Raw genomic sequence first — 20,497 nt, 5'->3', positions numbered from 1 at the left:
TTGGTACATTTGTAGCTTTTAGGACACAAACAGGATAAATCTGAATAGCCCAGATTTTTTATTTTAAGGCCCCCAAATCTCCATATTAAGTGCCCCATAAACACGTTTGTGTGTGGTGTCATTCAGAAACCATTCCAAATATAAGATTGCGGTTTGTTTCCTTTGATAGAGCGTTAAACAGCAAAAAATAAATAAAGCGAGAACCATTGTTCTGTCTTTTATTGTTTTTGAGATATTTCGTATATTCAAGCAGTTTTGAAAGAACAAAACGGTAGAAGATAGGAGCTTCCCCTCATACAGTATTCAATTAATAATTTTTTGTTATTTCTGATTAAAAAAAAGAACACAATCAAGTCGTCAACAATTTTAGATTTTTTTTGGCGGAAAAATAATATTTTTGATCGTAGATAAATCTCATCAGGTTAATTATTTTATTTATTGAAAACTTTTGCCTGGAGAAGACTTTATGAACTAGTAGTAAGTAACACGAAAAATAAAGTAACATAAATAGAAAAAAAAAATCTGTTTTATTTTCACTTAGAGCTAGCTTCAGCACTCAAGGTAAGGAAGGGGGCTAATGAGTCACCACAATTGCACGCGCGCAAACACACAGACACACAAAGCCACACACCCCAAGGACAGCGATCCCCCGTGTAGCCTTTACAGACTATTGGGGCAAGTGCTGTTAGTGAGCAGCGCCTATGTAGGCTGACATGGCACACGAGGAGGTGGGTGGCCAGCGCCACATCCGGCTGCCTTTGTCTCCCCACTAGCGATGTTTACACACCGCACCAGGTGCTCATTTGAGGCTGAGTCTACCTAGAGGAGGTCCAGGTCCCATTCAGATAATCGCCACTGGTGTTGATTGTGAGCAGGATTTGAACTTTGGTCGCCAGGTCGGTACCACCGCGCTATCCATTGCACTACCGCTTTTTTCGCCGCACCGCGCACACACGCGTGCACACAAAGACAAATAATCCCCATATAGCATTAACAAACTGCAGGAGCAAGTGCTGTTAGTGAGTAGCACTTGTAAAGGTCGGTACAACACACAAGGGGGGTGGGGGCCAACACCACGCCCGGCCGCCTTTGTCTCCCCAGTGGTGATATTTACACACCGCACCAGGTACTGGTTTTGGCCGTGAACAAGAATCGCTTTTGTAACGCACCGCGCTAACCGCTACGCTACCACTCCCCACACGAATACCAATACCCGCTATTCGCTACTAAGTGACGGTGACGTCACCACGGCGCCTGTACCAGGTCAGATATATTTAGATTTAAAGCTTTCGTGACTGCTGGGATTCTGGCTTAGCAATCATTGGAAGGATTTGATCAACCATTTCGGGTCTTAATTGATTGTTCACGCTTACGGTGGCTTTCAGACCGCATCCATTATTTTCGTCTCCCCCCTCCTCTTTTCCGAACATAGATGGACTCGTCCATCTGAACAAACTGCCAAATCGCTCTCCGTGGTGCTAACGTTAAAAATAACCGCCACTTTTTTCAAAATTTCTTGCTGTGGTTTTCACACCTGATGATGATTGCGTGTGTTGCAGTCGAAACGTCGTGATAATTTTATTGTTTTATATATTTTTTATTTTATTGTTTCCTTTCGTGACTTTACCGAAAGAACCAAGAATATAAGGTCAGATATACTTTGATGCAACATGAAGTATTGAAGGCTCGCTGACAGGAATGTCTCGGAACAGACCCAGGTGCCATGGGTTGGCTGACTAAGATGACCAGTATATGCACCAGCTGTAGCCCCTACTGTGCCAACTTGCTGTATTTTAGCCGCCCGGCGCTCCACTAATTGTTGTGAGCATCGCTCCTCTGTCCGTTGTTGCTGCCGGGCAACTGCCTCCAACTGTCCAGTAGCGTCCTTCACGAGCCTCCTCCATCGAGGCCAATCTTGACAATGCTGGTACCAGTCATCGGCAAGTCCACTCAGCTCCACATCCTCCTCTACCACATCACTCCATCTCTTCTCCAGCCCATGTCGTGGCCGTTTAGCCTCCTCTATGCAACCAAAGAGAAGCGGTTTGCTCATGCGGTGGCTGGGCATGCGGGCTACGTGACCCAGCCAATACAGCCTTGCCTGCCGGAGGAGCTCACCGATGGGAATGTGTCCAAATATTTCAAGGATTTGTGAGCTCCTCACACAATCCAGCCTGATTAAACCCAGGATGGATCGTAGGCATGCCAGCCTGAATGTTTCTAACCGGCACAGATATTCCATTTGAGGGGTCCACGTTTCACAAGCGTAGAGAATGGAGGACATGACTGTGGCTGAGAAGACCCGAAGCTTCGTGTGGAGTGACAGACCAGGTAGCTTCCACACAGCATGGCACAGCCGATGTAAAGATAATGCCGCCCGACTGATTCGGAGTGAGACCTACGCTGTCAAACTGGGGCTGGTCATAAGCACACTGCCCAGGTATGAGAAACTCCACTCTCTCCACAACTGCTCCATCACGAATGGGGAGCTGAGGGGTAGATTGTTTGGTGGCATTATTTTTGCTTTATTGACCTGATCAAGGCCTATTGATCCATCAACAGACCAGGGCTGTGGGCAATTATTCATACTTTCGGAGTCCCTGACTCTGCTCACAATCATTAATGGCCTTCATGATGGTGGGCAGGCCTGGGGAAATCTATGTAGCCAGGAGCCATTCCCTGTTCACCTTGGGGTGCAACAGGTATGTCCTCTGGCTCCCACGTTATTTAACATAATCTTTGACCACGTAGTTCGAGACACTTTCCATGGCTGTACCGGAGGAATTTCCATCTTGCACAGATACAATGAGAGGCTGATCGATGTCTGGGTGCGGTCGAGGGATGGCTCCCTATTGGTCAACCATGTTATCTATGCCGATGATCTGGTAATTGCTGCTCACTCAGAGGATGAGTTGAAGGCGCTGTTGCTGAACCTGGAGCGTGCCACTAAGAGGTGGGGGTCCTAACCATCAGCCCCACTAAAACTAAGCACCTGCCTAGGTATTTTGTACACCAAACACTCAACACACTCACACTTTCACACTGTGTCGCACACACGTGCGTACACACACGAAAACACTCACTCCCAGAGCGAGGCAGACTTACTCCACCTCCTCTGAACAAAATAGTTCTGCGGTTCAGTTTGCAATTGCGAGTTCGCGTTTTAAGTAAATTATTTTATATTTCATCGAAGCTGGTTCGTTCGTACGGGCGTTCGTAAGTACGGGCGTTTTTAAGTCGAGGACTCCCTGTACAGTATTGTTCTGTTTTTATCTGGGCTTTTACAGAAGACGAATGGGCCGAGCACACCGGCATGGTGAGTCTCCTTCCTTGTCGTGGGCAGGTGCGGCCTTTGAGTGTGCTAGTTCAATGTTTGCACGCTGGCAATCAAAATACAGAAACGTGAAATATAGCCGCGTGAGCAGGTGCCACTCGCACATTCGCTTGTAGTAATCGGCCGATCACGAGCATGTGTGTCAACAAGGCACGAGGCAGAACGCCCGTGCGGCAGATGTGCTGCCTACATGCGCTTGTGTGCGTGTGCCTGTTATGAAGCAACTTCCTGTAGTGCGTACGTATGGTGCGCTTCTTTCGCACCATACGTAACCAACCGTGTTCATTCGAGGTGTGGGGAAGCACAACAAACTAAACGCGTAATTCGTCACCGTCGTCGGCCTGGAGTAGGGTTGCCACCTTTGCTGCTTTGCCAGAAACGTTCCATGTTTTTTAAAGGCTGCTGCTGTCTTGGGGAAATCTGTAAAGTCTTCCCAGAATAATTAGAAGTCACGTTTTTTTTGTCAGCTGTGTAATTGTAGGCCACTCATTCAAGATGATGCATTTACACAAAGTTCCTCTTTCCGTATTGGGGAATATTCTTCCCATGACATGTCCCAGTTTTTTTTAAAACCTCAAGAGGTGACAACCCTCTCTATGATCTATCGACTGCTGGATAAAGTCCTCCCCCCTACCGCTCCAAGCCGTCGCAATACAAAAGGTCGAGACTAGTGTACACGGTTGAGTTTATAACGTTTTTAATTCAAATAATGGAAGAGCTGTGTGGTATGGCATAGTGGTGGGGTTGTATGAGAGGGCAGGGAGCTTTGTTGCCATCAGGCAGCAGATACATCATGGCTGGTAATGAAGAGCGCTTACTTCCCTACTCCTGTACTCATTTCAACTTCTTATCCTGTATCAGCGACAGCGGTGGCTTTGGCCTATCCGATTATAATAAGAGCATGTTACCCCTTTTTATGTTTGTATTCGCCTTTCCAATCATCACGGTGGGTCCGCAGTGAGACACAGCCGTCTTTGTTACACAGCCAGGCTTGCCTGACCATCGGCACCGTGCCTTCGTTGTAATAAGTAATATTTAAAAATACTTTTGTTTAAAACACGCTTTTATGAAATGTACCGTACTAGTAATGGAAGAACTCCACGACCCCAGGAAATGGCGCCGAAGCTTGCCACAACGTAAGGGGACCTTGGTGATTTACAGCCAACGTCAGTTGAGCGTGGACAATTAGACCCAAGCCGAAACATAACATGTAAAAAAGATGGTTTAAAATATATATATTTTTTATTTTTAATGCTAGAATATGGTATTGTCATCAGTATGACATAAGTATACCAAGTTTGGCAGTCGATACGACATTGGGAAGTGGGTTAAAATTGAGTTACAAGATTCGAGGATATGCCAACAGAGTTATTAAATAAAGCGTGAAATAAAAACCAGCTTCCTCACACCGTGGTTCACGTCCTGCAGGTGACACTACTCTCGGCAGGCAATCGCCAATCTGTGCAGACCGAAATGTAATGACAAAGATACCCCCCCCCCATGCCCTTAAGTGCTCTTAGCGAGTAGCATCTGAGGGCCGACACGCACACGAGGGGGGGTTGGCCTGCACCACGCCCGGCCGCTTTTGTCTCCCCAGTGGCGTTGTGTTTTTACACACCACGCCAGGTACTCATTTGAGGCTGAGTCGACCTAGGGGAGGAGGCACAGGACTCGTAGTGGTTCGTGCGCAGCGCTGCGAACCCGGCGACCCGAGTTCGATTACCGCCCACGGCCAACACCAAGTGACGATTCTCTGAACCGGTCCTGCAGCCCTATAGTCAGCATTAATTACAGCCCTATAGTCAGCATTAATTACAGCCCTATAGTCAGCATTAATTACAGCCCTATATTCAGCATTAATTACAGCCCTATAGTCAGCATTAATTACAGCCCTATAGTCAGCATTAATTACAGCCCTATATTCATAATTAATTACAGCCCTATAGTCAGCATTAATTATTGCCCTATAGTCAGCATTAATTATTGCCCTATATTCAGCATTAATTATTGCCCTATAGTCAGCATTAATTACTGCCCTATAGTCAGCATTAATTACAGCCCTAATTCAGCATTAATTACAACGCATCGGCTGTTGGGTTGTGTAAGAAATACTTTTATTTTTAATAAGGTGGAGCCGATGTGCTGCATTGTCTGTTTGTCTATTTTGTGGTTTATATTCTCCACAACCACGCCAGTTATTGTTTCATACTATATATCAAATAAGTTGGCGTCAAACTCATATCGCAATTATATTTTGCAGTTCCCTAGCATTGACTAAAGCAAGCCTGAGTCAGCTGATGAGACACCTTCTGTCAGAACCGGTGCAGAGTTTGCTTGTACAGTACTGAATCAATGCTGCTGAAATGACACTTCCATTGGACCAACAGGTTGTGTAAGAAATAAGATTTTATTTTTACGTTTCTCTCTGATATGTTTTTTTGCAGTTGTACATCATGATATTTAGCATTGGTATGTGGAGCGAAACGTCAGACCCCGTGCCAAATAACGCGACACAACCCGCATGCACATCGGAAAGCTGTACAGGACAGCCAAAAGCATCTACACAGCATGTATTACATTGCAAAGTTACCACTGTATTGTTTTTTTTAAACGGGATTATTGTACGCGCTATTTAAATTGCTCGTCCGCATTTCAGATATTGTACAGTACTGCATAGAAGGCATAGGTGCAACCTGTGAAATTGCCTACTCACGCCACTGCTAGCGGAAGGACGTCGACCAGATGGAGCTCAAAAGAGCCCATTTTGAGAATATTTTGTCCCACTTGACCACCCTGGCTGGACATATTGACAGAGGTGGGAATACCCACATTTTACTCCACCACACACGACCTTTCCATCGACCAAGTCTGGTGTTCCCATTTATCTGGGAGGGACAGAGGCTTGCATTGTATAGCTCAGAAATACCCAATGCATAACTATTCCAATGACATCATCCAAGCTTTCATTATTTCCCCCGATTTCTAAATTACCTGTTCTCGTGATGTAATCTCGGTAAGAGAAGGCTATTTTTTCTGCAAAATAACCCATCTGGGTGTGCCCTAATGACAGAAACATACTCTCGTTGCTGTAAAATGAGTTACGTTATACCGGTTATTTATCCAGCAAAGACCCATGCACGCCTCTTGAGCAGAGTATCCTGCATTGGGATGCATACTCTTTGGTTCTATTCGGTAAAGTCACGTAGGTAAAAATAAAATAACAAAAAATCACGACGTCCTCTGGACAGTCCAGTCCCTTCACCTGATGAAGGGCACTTGTGTTGTGGCTGAAACGTCGTGATTTTTTGTTATTTTATTTTTACCTATGTGACTTTACCGAATAGAACCAAAGAGTATGGATCCTTGCAGTCACGAAAGCTTCAAATCTAGAATTGCATTGAGATGGTTGACTAATATCATTAATACAGTAGAATCCCTCTTAACGACGCTAATTAGTTTCACGAAACCGGTCGTTAAGTGAGTTGGTCGTAACGCGAGTATAGGAACTACATGTTAAAGGCTTAATTCGTTCCGACAGCATCAAAAGTTATCCTTTTTCACCAAAAATACGTATTTTATCATATTTAAACAATGGATATTAATACATAAAGATACTAACACAATTATAAACACATAATATTAAAATAAACATGTTTAAGCAATGCATTAATATTTACTGTACCTACAAAAGTCCGTCGTTAACGGGGGAATGGCCGTGGAGCGAATGCATTGGGCTCTATGGAGGCACTACATTAAGCAATTAGTTATTAACAGGGGTGGTCGTTAAGAGTGGCTATGCTTTATTTATTCTATGAACAGAAGAACTGAAAGGCCACATACCACACTATGATTAACAATGTAAGGTAAAAATTGCAATGTAAATCAGTACATTTTCAATCCACTGCTGGATGAAGGCCTCCCCGTGTCTTTCGGTCATTGGGAATTGTTTTGACTGTAGTTCACCATGCGAGTCAGTGCGGGTTGGTGAAGGCAGCGAGCATAGACATTCGGAGCACAGTACTGGACAACAATACACCATGCTGCACTTGCCCTCTGCTGACAATGCAGCCCCGCATCAACATTGGCAGTCGTATGCTTTAAAGTGGAAGGGGTCCAGTCGTTATACAATTGCCGTGTTAATATCAGCAACCGAGATGGCGATGCAATGACGCAGAGCAAATTTCACCTGGCCACATTCATTGCTCGGCATCGGATCCTTGTGATTCCGAACACATGTTTTTATCGGTTTAAAGGTCCCCCCCCCCCGCCCCCCCTCTTGGAGACAGTGCCACATCAGCGTGCTTGGGATTCTTAGAATTTTTATCGAGCACTCTGCGACTGATTTCTGAGATTTTTTTTCCGTCTTGTTCCCAGCCTCTTTAACCTCCGTCCACATAATGAGGAGTCTTGGGATACAATTTGCGGTTATGTTTATCTTCATTTATGCTTCAGCCCCCCACCATGGATTCCGCTCTGTGTTCCATCACACGGTTACTGTAACGTTGTAGAACATCGTCCATGTTGGCTTTTTGCATTTCTTCATGGTTTTAATCTACTGCCTGCAATCTATTTTCATAATATTGCATTTTTGTACTAGGATCAACGCAATCCATCATCTCTCTTGGGTCAGGAAAAACAGCATCTGGGAAGCTATTAGTGGACCGACTGTGCCTCGTCCATGCCGTCATCACATGGCCACGACTAACTGTCCCCTCTACGGCCTCCCACAATCCCTCGTCTCCAAACTCCAGACGATCCCAAATGCCAGACTCCTCCCCCGCATGTGAGGCCACATCCCAAAAGCCGTTCCCTCCACTGGCTCCCAAATCAGTCCCAGATCAACCACAAAGATAAGTAATGAACTCCCCTGTTCTCATCCCTGCCCCTTCATCTTACGTTACTCCCCTCATTTTCTCTTCACTCGGTGGTGAGATGTTAACTACCTCGCCTGGTATACAGGAGATCGTGGGTTGGATCCCGACCCTGACGCCTGTTGTATATTTGGAGTTTGCGTGTGTCTCTCCCCGTATAGATGTTAACTATCTCGCTTTGTATACAGGAGATCGTGGGTTCGATCCCAACCCTGACGCTTGTATATTTGGAGTTTGCGTGTGTCTCTCCCCGTAGAGATGTTAACTACCTCGCCTGGTATGCAGGAGATCGTGGGTTCGATCCCGACCCTGATGCCTGTTGTATATTTGGAGTTTGCGTGTGTCTCTCCCCGTAGAGATGTTAACTACCTCGCTTTGTATACAGGAGATTGTGGGTTCGATCCCGACCCTGACGCCTGTTGTATATTTGGAGTTTGCGTGTGTCTCTCCCCGTAGATATGTTAACTACCTCGCCTGGTATACAGGAGATCGTGGGTTCGATCCGGACCCTGATGCTTGTTGTATATTTGGAGTTTGCGTGTCTCTCCCCGTAGAGATGTTAACTACCTCGCCTGGTATACAGGAGATCGTGGGTTCGATCCCAACCCTGACGCCTGCTGTATATTTGGAGTTTGCATGTCTCTCCCCGTAGAGATGTTAACTACCTCGCTTTGTATACAGGAGATCGTGGGTTCGATCCCGACCCTGACGCCTGTTGTATATTTGGAGTTTGCGTGTCTCTCTCTCTCCTCGTGGTCTCGTGGATTTTTCTCCAGGTCCTCTGCTTTTTTCCCCTCCACATTTAGAAACACGCATTTAGAGCATTTGGCTGCTGCTGTACATTTCCACCTGATAATCCACTTCGTAGAGCTATCGTTTGTGGCCAGGTCGCTTCTGAAAAAGAGCGATATAGCCCAGTGAGCCTAACGTGGTAAAATAAAACTAGTAGACTCAACCAATGCCTTCTTCTGTACAAGCCCCAAGTCAGCCTTCGCTCGATGGGAGGTCGATCCTTCTCCCCTATGTTCCCGTGTGGTCTGGACCGCCTTATCAATGTCCGTCCATGTTGTTGCCTCCCTTCCACTATTCAAGCCCACCCTCTAGACGTCCCTATTCTTTCCTACCTGTGATTATGAAATACGGAATGTCATTTATAGCGCGTAAATGGCTCATTTTTACGCATGATGTGTTTAGCCCACTGTTTTATTTTACTGCGTCTTGAGATGCAGTTGCATTTTTATTCTCTGTAAATAAAATGCTGCACACAGCAAAAGGCGTACACTACTTCTTGAGCTGTTTGTGTACTGCACCTGCAGGCAACAGTAGCCACTGCAGTGCAAATGCACTCGGCAAACACAGCATTTTTGAACCACCAATTTGCCTTGTCTATTCTGCAATAAGAGTGCACACTTTAGCTTATGTGTATTTTGTGATGTCGTTATTTTGAATTGTTGAGTGGTTTTAACAAACAATGTGGGTTCATTATCGTGTTTTTTGTCATGTTTACTCACACAACTTAATAAGTGACATTGGTGCAGCGTCCCGATAAATCTTGTGAATGTTGCAGGGTCATGTGGAATGCCTTTGGTCTCCTGCATGTAGACCACCAATTATAGTATTTTGCTGCCCATAAAAGATTCATTTTTGTTGATGCTGATACATCTTGCAGTTTATAAGGCAGTGATTATTTGCAAATGCAGCTGGTATAAACAAGGTTTTTTTTTCCAGGAAGAGCCAGATGTATTGTGATGTAAACATCAGAGCACAAGAAACCCTGCCCACTGAGATAGAATCGGACTGTTGAATTGTTTACCCAGCAGGGTGGTGCATTGCATTAGAGAGATCTTAGTGTTGTGAGTTCAACTCGGCACTTCGCACCTCTGGGGTAATTAAAACGAGCCACACTTTGTGTTTAAATTAAAGAACAGCCCACAATCGCATATTCCACTCACTGTGGGCCTGAGGTATAGGCGGATATGCGAATAAAAAATCGTATATATAAACATTTTAATAAAATTACAGTTACACCCTGAACAAGTGCTGCATTGGGTATGGGAGGTTTATTGGCCAGGGCAGATATGTGATGGTCAGATATGTGAAGTTGTACTGTAGTTTTCCTACAGTGAGGTAAACTCCTTGCTTCGGGAATGTGGAATTTCCTTTATTCAGAAATTCTGAAGACAAACTACTCTTTGTGTTTAATTTGTTGTTCTTCCCCCGCACCTCCGATGACCACGGTTGGCTATGTACGATGCGAAAGAAGTTGAATATACATTTTCTGAGAGTTGTAATTGGCAGATGAGTGCAAACTCACACAGATTTGAGCAGAAAATCACTTTTACTTAAAGTTCTTAATTCAATCATGTAAAATAATCTTCCGGAAACGATGTTCTCATGTGACCTGTAGAAACACGAAAGAGCCTTCTCTGCAGAAGTTCAGTTTTTGTTAGACTGTTCCACTAAATGTGCTTATGTGTCCATTATAAACATTGGGGCGCATTGCCATAACTGAGTGTTTTGGCTGTTTCAGCAAGATAGGAATCTTTCCCCAGAGGTCTGTGACATCATAGTTTGTAACAGAGTAAAGTTTTATTTACTGGTATTACATATGCGTGTTTTTAGCTGTAACCGACTAAATAAAATAGTATGTTCAATTAGCACCATTTATATGCACTGAATAATACATTAATATATTTTGATTTAAAGCTTTCGTGACTGCAGGGATTCATATTCTTGGTTCTTTCAGCAAAGTCACCACGTAGAAGGGAAACAATAAACACTTGCTGTGAAAACCACAGCAAGTGGTGTGGTTTTCACACCTGATGATAATTGCTTGTGTTGCAGTCGAAACGTCGTGAGAATTTTATTGTTTTGTATTTTTATTATTTTATTGTTTCCCTTCTACGTGACTTTACCGAAAGAACCAAGAATATGAATACATTAATATGTTTTCTATGACAACAATGTCGGGTCCCCCCCCCCCCCCTCCTTAATTATATTGCAATTGCCCTATTGTACTGCTTTATCTCAAATAATTGGCTAGGAACCTGGCCACTTAAAACAACAACTGCTGAGGTCCCTTTCACGAGGCTTTCACGAGGCATCTTCTGTTGCACACGAGGGGCACACTTTCCATATTTCGTGCAAAACGGTGCTGGACTAAAATTACTTGACAATCATACTTCATAGTAATGGTAGTTTTTTTATGTGTACTCATCGGTGGTTGAGTGGAGACCATCAGCTATCTACACTTGAAAACGTAGTTTATTTAACAGGGGCTACCGTCTGGATTTGAACCCAGGATGTAAGCGGAGCTGGCTTAGTGCTGCGACATGGACTTATACCCTCCTAAGCTTCCCGGCTACTTGTTCTGATGTCTGTTTTTTTGAGCACGTTGTCGTGTTATCATTGTCCGTGAGATGGACGAGATGTTTACATCACCGTCAGTGGACCCAAGTCGTGGTTGCAGAAGATTGCAATGTGTCTGCATACGACCCCACTCTCATCGCAACCAGGGACCCTCCCCCACAAGACCGGCTGGGGTGGATACCACAGCCAGCGTCACAAAATGACAAACTCTTTAGATGAAAAGCAGCATGTGTTATATCATCCACACACACAAAAAAAAAACATCAAATAGCAATCTTCCTTAAGTGATATGAAAACAAATGATTAATATACATGCACGCGGCAATGAACTAAGCTGCCAAATACAGCGGGGCATATGTGGTACTTTTCAACTCCTTAGGATAGGAATGAGAGCAGGAAATTGCGATCATAACGCATCGAATGGATTGAAAACATGCTACTGAAGGGTCAAAGCAAGACAAGGCCTGAGAATAAGGGACTCAGAATGCATTTTAAGAGAGCAACAGAATCCTAATCGAGACAACATCGCTTCGGGAAAGGGTACGGAAACTCTCTGCTTTCAAGTTTTGAGTTCATTTTGTTTAACCAGGTGAGAACTGGGCAGACCAGGATAGTGTCATCTGCGAGAGTGACCTGGGACACCAAAAATGACGAGAAAAATTGAAAACAGTAATCTACAGCATCGGTGCAAAAACAATTGTGTCACTTGAGGACTCCAAAATATTGTTGAATAATAAATTGCCTGTCACGTATGTTTGGCTAGGCCAGATTAGTTTTCGACTGTTGGCCGCGTAGAAGGCATGCATATATTAAGTATATATAGAGACAGGACTGATGAATTTGGAAGAGGGGAGAAATGCACGCACAATTTGTATATCGTAGAAAGAAGACGAGTGAAAGATACGTTACAAATGTATTAAAAACGAGATACAGTATAAGGTGAGAGATTCACGTGAGCGCGAGAGAGGTAAAGGGCTAAAAAAGCATGGATTAACGTACACTACTCATTGAAACCATGCTGAAATCGCTGCCCAGTCCCGCACCTAACCGATCATCGCCCTCAGACAAACGCCTGAACTGACAAGAGAGCTCACTTTATTAATTACATTTCACGTTCACGGTGTGGGCTGTTTGGAGCAGCAGGAAGATTGAATGATACCGCCGGCTGGATGACATGAGCCCATGGGCCTCGTTTGGCCTGCGGATCATAGCCCGGAGTGTAAGGAGTGGAGGACTTGTAGGGTCATTTCTATCGTAAAAAGGGAGAAAAAAATGTTGGGTAACACAGAAAAGGAATTTCCTGGTATTAAGGAAATAAATAAACTGTGCCCTAATGACAAGAAAATGCGGAAATCCCCATTGCCACGTACATAGTGAATATATGAAGGAAACAGGCCAAGGGTAGGAACTAAACTGGCTCATTTGTTGAGTGCCCACACTTTCAATGACAGTCTCTCAGTTATGGAAGCTCATTGTTTGATATAGGAAAGAAGATGCATATGGCTTTCATAATTAAAGAACAAATGGCTATCACTATACCAACATGAACACTTCACAATAACCAATGTGTGTACCCTACCGATGACTTGTCCTGGATATCAATCAGCTGCTTGAAAAAATCAAGTTTCATAAAAGTTTTTTTTCATGGAATGTACACCCATACATACGTACACACATACGCGCCTTAAATCAGTTAATTAAGTCCACAAACATGCACCTCTTCAAAAAAATAAAAAAATGTATTTGAAGCAATTAAAAATGTACGTATTCAACGAAGTTTGAGACAGCACCAGCATTGGCATACAGTAACACACCAAACTCGCAACATCAATATATGCTGTACAAGAATATATCGGATGATCGTCTTCGGAGAATATCTTAAGCCACTGCATACTCCCTGCCATGTCAAACGGTTCAGCAACACGTTTTGCCGCACTAAATTTACTCTTACCCAACCTAAAGACCATGCAGTTGCACAGAAACCACAACGTCATGATCCGATATGGCTTGGCATGAGCAGATGGACAAATATCCCTTCCTGCGTTACCTCCAGAACACAGTGCACTGGCATATTCGTAAACACAGCTGCGCAGGTCGTGCATGTTTTAGCACGGATAACTGATTGATGTCGTTGTTTTGATATATGAGGTAGAAGCGAGACGTCTTTATCCATGTCCATTGTGCTTGCCTGTGTGCACTGAGCTCAGCCACCTTTGTGTGGCGTTGTCTCTCAGCCACGCAGATACACTGCAGTCGTTAGGAAAATTTGTTTGGGGTGGACTTATGCTACCAGCAGAGAGATGTGATCGAGTTTCGAGTGAAAGAAGATGTGAAGGCTGTTGAGATTAGTGATGATTGCTTGCTGTGTACAGGGTCGTCTGTGTATGTGTGTGAAAGCACTGTCAGAAAATGGTTGAAGCAATCGATGAATGGAAAAACAGACGTTAGCCTAAGTTTTAAGAGTTAATTTTAATTCTTTGTTCGATGGCTAGCCAAAAGCTGCTGTGAGGATAATTGGAGTTCGCATGATGGTTTATGCTCATTGAGGACATCAGCAAGGTATTGTGGTTAATTTGTGGCAAGTACTTTGTGTGTAATGAGTGCGACCTCATAATGTATTCGTTCGGCAACCAAATGCCAAAGCAGCTCAGCGAGCACTAGATGGACATGGCCAGATCTTGCAGTAAATTATAGTATTACAAATATCTCCAATAAATGCTCTGCTGTCTGGCCACACGGTGCATTGGTTATTGCGTGCGGCTCACGATCGGACGGATGCGATTTGCAAATCCCAGCTCGGGGTCGAATTAGCTCTTGCTTTGCGCATCCGTTTCTGGCAGGAAGTCGTGGTGGATGCCCGTGCCGTGCACCTGGGCGCCCTGGCGGTGCGTGGCCTGCACACGATGCTCACTGTGAACTCTGCGAGCGGTAAGCCCCTGCCCAAGTCGTGCATCATGCCTTGGGAACTGTTTGACGGCCACCTGTTCCAGCACAAGTACCAACAAGCACACCGTGGTGCTCCCTCCCTCGACCTGCTGGACGGACAGGTACAGAATGTACTCGCCACATGAGACTTCTCTGTGTGTTGTTGCTCTGGGGACATCAGTGAGCGATGTTGTGCACCTCTGCCCTTGACATCTGTCTACCTGGCCACGTGGCGCAGCGGTGGAGCGCGCGGCTCACAATCGGATGGATGCGAAACCAAATCCTCATCTGGGGTTATCTTCCATGAAAAAAAACTGCTACTCATTTATACTCAACAATGGTTCCTGGTTACCAGCATAAGAACTTGGAATTTCCAACCTATTTCTATAACAGACTTGATTAGCTGTCTATATCACTTGCCTTGCATCAATACTTGCTATATTTTTATATCTAACACCCAATGGAGGTTTTCCAAATAGGAATGAAGAGGAGAGTTCAAATGCAGGGATGTTCAGTATGTGCCACAATGCTTTTTTTTAATCAAATCCCCGTGCCATTCTCAGTGCTTTGGTTGGGGACTCACACATTCACGGTCTAAGCTGGGACTGCCTAGATGTTAAAAACTCAAACTCTGGTAGCCTCCTCCGATGAAATCGCTGGGTTTCCATATGAAGCGAGATGATCATCTCTGCCAAGATTGTTTTTATTATTGTATAATTAATCATCCAAACATAATTGCTGTTTTCCAGGTCTTTCTTATAAAACAAATAGCTGGTTGAATAGACAAACCCACTACACATTCATTTTGTTGTGCATATCCTCTTTAAATGACCAAATTAATTGAATTGCACGTCTTTTGGTGCTGTAATCTTTCAGATAACGTCATGGAGCTATGAAGTGTATATATCAATGGCTTGGAAGTGTGTAATAACAAGCGTTTGCAGGATAATGTTTCATGAGTGGTAATTATGTTATTCATAGGGTCAATTATGAGTTGCAGATAAATCTTAATTACAGTTAATGTGCGTCGGGGATTTTTGAAGTTCCACCATATTTTCTAAACTCTATTGCATCGTGAAGTTTGCGTCACGAGAGGCTTGTTTATGCATGTATCATGGCTGCATCCTGTTGGCTGAATCACCTTCGAAAACTGGCCCATTTGTTCACCATATTTTGGGGGCATCGACTTTTCGAGAAGGCGGTGTTTATTTTGTCAAGTGACGAAAATGTGACACCAATATTCGCGTGTTAAATGTTTGGTTTTTTGTAGCCAACAAAGACCGCGAGTTGACGAACGCAGCCATGACGATGATGATGATGACGCTGACTGCCCGCCAAAGACCAACGCGTGACTGCGACGAGAAGCACCTAATGGGTGTAAGTTAAGGCGCAGTGAGATATGTAGTAACGTTGTAAGAGACCGACATTCACGGAGGAAAACCAGATATGGTAATTGGCTATTTGTGTGTATGAAAAGATTGAGTGCACCAATTGGCTGACCTGATGATATATTGAGGGTAGAGGAAATTGCGTGCCCCACACACCACCATTTAATAACCAAGAGTGGGCTACATGTTTCACAGGTTTAGTCGCCTAGACGAAGTAAATCACTGAATGAAATCCACAGACTGTGAATTTATTAAAATTATTCCGGTTGTTGTCGACTAAACGAAGACTTTTACTGAAATATTAAATTCTGACTCAACTAACACTGATGCAAGGGTCATGAAAGTCCATGTCATTGTTTCTAAAGCTAATGCACAAAAAAAAATATCTTCTTGTCTTCTTGTACCTTTAGGGAGATCTACACTGTGTGTTTGAAGATTTGTTGAAGGTTATAACATCTATCTCCTCGCTCAAATCTGCAGGTATCCCATCACATACCCAGTCCATTCCTGTCTCGCACCGCACAAAAACATAGTTTTGTGACACTGCATTGGCGGTGGTACACAAGCACAAATAACAAAAGCTCCACACAGTCATCAATGACAGTGCCCTGAGAGGAAACAATCGATATTTTTATACATCTAAATATAAAAATACATGAGTGATGATTCACGGAAATGGCCCTCCATATTAGTGAGATCACACACTAGGTGGTTTAAGGTATTATATATTTCAGCTTTTATAATATAGAAACGGGTACTGTGGGTCAGCTGTAGTAAAATACAAATTGGCCAAGAGGGGAAGGGGTCCAACAGTGAAACTAAGTTCAAGATCAGACAAGACAGAGAGTAATTTAGGCCAAAGAACTGCAGTTCGGCAGAGGACTAAGAATGAAAACGTGAAAATTGGGGTGGCCTTTTTCAGGAAATGATAATGTGATGAGTACGAAGATTTGAGTGACTGTATTCTGCCCTATTTCTGCATCGATAAACAGTTTTTTCGTGGAGTATGTTTCACGATTCGTCTTACGCATGCCGTTTCAGACGGCCGGTTGAAGACTCGTGAGCACATGAGCCATGACCGACCGAGAGGATTGAACACGAGACCTCGTGCCCAGGCTCATCGGGGCTCGAGAGAACGTGGTGGTTTGATGGGCAGTGGTGGACAGGATTTGAGGAGTGGAGCGAGGGGAGGTGAGGGAGAGTGGAGGGGCGGCAGTGGAGAGTGGAGAGGTGGCAGGGGAGGGAGGGGAGCTGAGGGAGAGTGGAGGGGCGGCAGTGGAGAGTGGAGAGGTGGCAGGGGAGGGAGGGGAGCTGAGGGAGAGTGGAGGGGTGGCAGGGGAGAGTGGAGGGGTGGCAGGGGAAGGAGGGGAGCTGAGGGAGAGTGGAGAGGTGGCAGGGGAGGGAGGGGTGGCAGGGGAGAGTGGATGGGTGGTAGGTGAGCTGGGGGAGAGTGGAGGGGTGGAAGGGGATAGTGGAGAGGTGGTAGGTGGGGTGGGGGAGAGTGGAGGCGTGGCAGGGGAGGGGGTAGAGGAGAAGGGGTAATCGTGGGATATAACAGAGGGGGAAAGGGTTGTGAGGTGGGGAGAGGCTGTGTGGGAGAGGCTGTGTTGGAGAGTCAGGGTTAGCAGGGTAGACTTCGGGGGTGGAGGTTGGAGGGTCAGTCAGTCAAGGAATGGTACACGGAGGGAAGGGAGAGAAGCGTGGGATAATGGTTGTGCGGATAAGGAAGGATATTGATAATAAGACGTGTGCCAAACACTGCATACTGCAGTCCCCTTTGGTAACCAAGGAGTTGCATTGTAACATGTCAAAGTTGAAAGGTTTGTTGAGCTATCATTGGTCACTGGGCTGAGACGATTAACTCTCATTACGCTTACAAACTAACTATAGAGGTGGCTGGGTCACCCAGAGGTCAATGGACTGAACCAGATGAGCCGAGATCTTGGTTTTGAACCCAAGCAGCCCACCGACGATTAAACCGGGTGCTTGAATGTAATGATCACCGCTGACAAAAAAATGCCATGGATATCGTCTGGCAAATTAGTGTCCGTGGACGACATGGCCCCGGGGGAACAAGCCCACGATCCTGTTGAGGTGGAGGCCACTCGCGACTCCGGCTTCAACATCATGGCAGAGTACTCTCTGCAAGTGGCGACCGAGAAGTAGCTCGGGTGTTTCGATGTTTCGCCTTGACAACAGCGCCACTCTCGACGTGACTTTCCGTGGCAAAAAAGGCGCGACGCGACCCGAGGTCGATCTACCCTGGCGTGACACTTGACCGCAAGCTGACTTTATGTAATGCACACCATGAAAGAGGCTGCAGGCAAAGCCAGGGGGAAAGCTCATTTACAATCACAGTAGAACTCGTCTTAGCGACGGTCATTGGTTCCACGGAACCGGTCGTTAAGTGATTTGGTCGTTACGCGAGTATAGGAGATACATGGTAGAGGCTTAATTCGTTCCGATAGCATCGAAAGTTACTTTTTCACCCAAAAACTTACCTTATCATATTTAAACCATGGATATTAATACATAAGCTACTAACAACATGAATACATAATATGGAAAGAAACATGGTTAGTAAATGCATTGCTTCATATTTACCGTACCTACAACAGCCCGTCGTTAACGGGAATGGTCGTTAAGAGGGTTTCTGCTGTACGCTGGTACGAGCTGGGGGTCAGATGCCGACGTGCTTTGGACATCGGCAATTGCCCAGGCGTACTCAACCACAGAGTAAACCCATCGTGCCCAACTGAAGATCAAAACCCAGATCTCAGGAGCTTCAAAATCTAAGCGATTGCCCTGGCTTCCTGTACTGTCAAACATCGCACCAACGGACATTTGCTGACCCTGCTGCAACACTTCGCCAACTGCACTGGTCAGAAGTCAGTCCAAACCTGCCAGTCAACGACGACCTGAACAACATTCCGCACCCATGGCTAAGATGCAGAAAGTCGTTTTGGAAAACACGCACAAACTCTTTGTAATGTGACTTGAATATCGTGATCGAAACGGTGTGGACAAAATACTTGGGATTCAAGATTCAACGTGCCCACCATCACACTGCCTGGGCTGCCATCTTCCACGGCAACAATGGGCCTTGCCTGATTGGATTAGAATAAAGCGCTCTCCTTTATACGACTGTGGCTATGAATACCAAACCATGGACCGCAGCTTCCTACTGCCTGAGGAAATCGCGTAGAATTGAATCTCTAGTGGTTACGCTTAATTGGCCAGACGAAAGTCATTCAAAAGAATATTCCAACTCTTAACAGTTCAAACTATTCCATTTGACTGCCCTGCGACAGACGTTTCTTGTAGCCGGGCACACGGGAGATTGCAGTGTGGCGACGAGAGGTCACTTGAAGGCGATCTGTAAGAACATGGCAGTTTGATTAGGGGGGGAGCCTTCTCCTTCCCGCTCCCTAATGGGGCACGATGCAGCGGTTTGTGAGAGTTGTGGATACTTTGTCTCATGCCCTTAATCCGAGTGCACAATTGACGTCAAAATTGAGGGGAAAGTAATCAAACGCAAAACGATTAGAAGTTAATTATTTTAGTTACGGGTGGTTTTCCAGATTCACTTTCAGGATCTCTGTGGTTTTGGCTCGGTGCTCTGACGTAGCATTAGGCCCTGAGCCACCTACAAATGTAAAAGTATAAAAAAAGATCAAAGATGTCAAAATTCTAATTGCAAATCCTTTACAAATAAATGTTTATGTTAGCTTTACCTTCATATCCACATTGATTTATTGCCAACGTTTATTGAATTGTCACATTTGCAAAAACACATGTTTGCACACACACAGGTGCACACATTGTACATAACACATTTACACACGTACACTCTAAAGGCAGGTGCATTATACAGGCTGAAGTATTTGTAAGAGGTTGTGCGTCCAAACTGACAAAAGGGTGTTTGTTTAATACTCAATAGCTCAGCTGTTTGTTTTTTAAGTGAAGGTGAGACATTGGTTGAGCCCAGCTCTCGGCAGGAACTCTCGTCTCCCTCGTGCACGTGACGCCAGTGACGCCACGTGACACACAGGTGACACAGGTGACACACAGGTGACACAGGTGACACAGGTGACACACAGGTGACACAGGTGACACAGGTGACACAGGTGACACAGGTGACACACAGGTGACACAGGTGACACAGGTGACACAGGTGACACAGGTGACACAGGTGACACAGGTGACACACAGGTGACACAGGTGACACAGGTCACCCTTCTAAACGAGACGACGCTGGTCTCTTGAGTTCTCGCCTGGTTAAATACAATGAGAGCTAAACTACTGGTAAAACGATGAGACCACCGCTTTACACGTGTCCCCCCGAGGCAGGCCGACTGCGGATGTTTCACTCATCTGTATGTGCGCGTGTATGTTGAACTTCTTTTGCACCGTACGAAGGCAACTGTGCTAATTGGGAGGTGCAGGCGGCGAAGATAATCTGTCACGAAGGCGTCTGCTAGGCTCTCCCACTGCCAAAATGTGTTTTTATATGTACCTGTAAATTTACCTGAAGTGTCAATACCATGGCATTATGGCATGTCAGGCTTTTGTCTATTATCAGCGTGTAGCAAATAAAGAGATTGATCATA

General features: G+C 45.0%; 1 protein-coding gene and 1 long non-coding RNA gene across 2 annotated transcripts in view; both read left to right on the top strand.

Annotated features, from left to right (window-relative positions):
• FAM120B (family with sequence similarity 120 member B) overlaps positions 1-17,326 on the top strand; it is a 33,331-nt gene extending 16,005 nt beyond the window's left edge. Inside the window, exons 8-11 of the mRNA XM_076063219.1 lie at positions 14,415-14,621; positions 16,298-16,367; positions 16,929-17,169; positions 17,323-17,326. Coding sequence (XP_075919334.1) covers positions 14,415-14,621; positions 16,298-16,367; positions 16,929-17,169; positions 17,323-17,326 — 522 coding nt within the window. The remainder of the gene's footprint in view (positions 1-14,414; positions 14,622-16,297; positions 16,368-16,928; positions 17,170-17,322) is intronic.
• An 89-nt stretch (positions 17,327-17,415) lies between these two features.
• Positions 17,416-20,497, top strand: LOC142923993 (uncharacterized). The gene is made up of 2 exons (XR_012941116.1): positions 17,416-19,927; positions 20,053-20,497. It is a non-coding gene; the product is annotated as an uncharacterized LOC142923993 (long non-coding RNA).

The sequence above is a fragment of the Petromyzon marinus genome, chromosome 6, assembly GCF_048934315.1.
Source record: "Petromyzon marinus isolate PM22_M1 ecotype Great Lakes invasive population chromosome 6, UKy_Petmar_22M1.pri1.0, whole genome shotgun sequence".
Classification (NCBI taxonomy): domain Eukaryota; kingdom Metazoa; phylum Chordata; class Hyperoartia; order Petromyzontiformes; family Petromyzontidae; genus Petromyzon; species Petromyzon marinus.
Note: the sequence above shows the minus strand (reverse complement) of the source record. Positions and strands in the feature narration are given on the sequence as shown.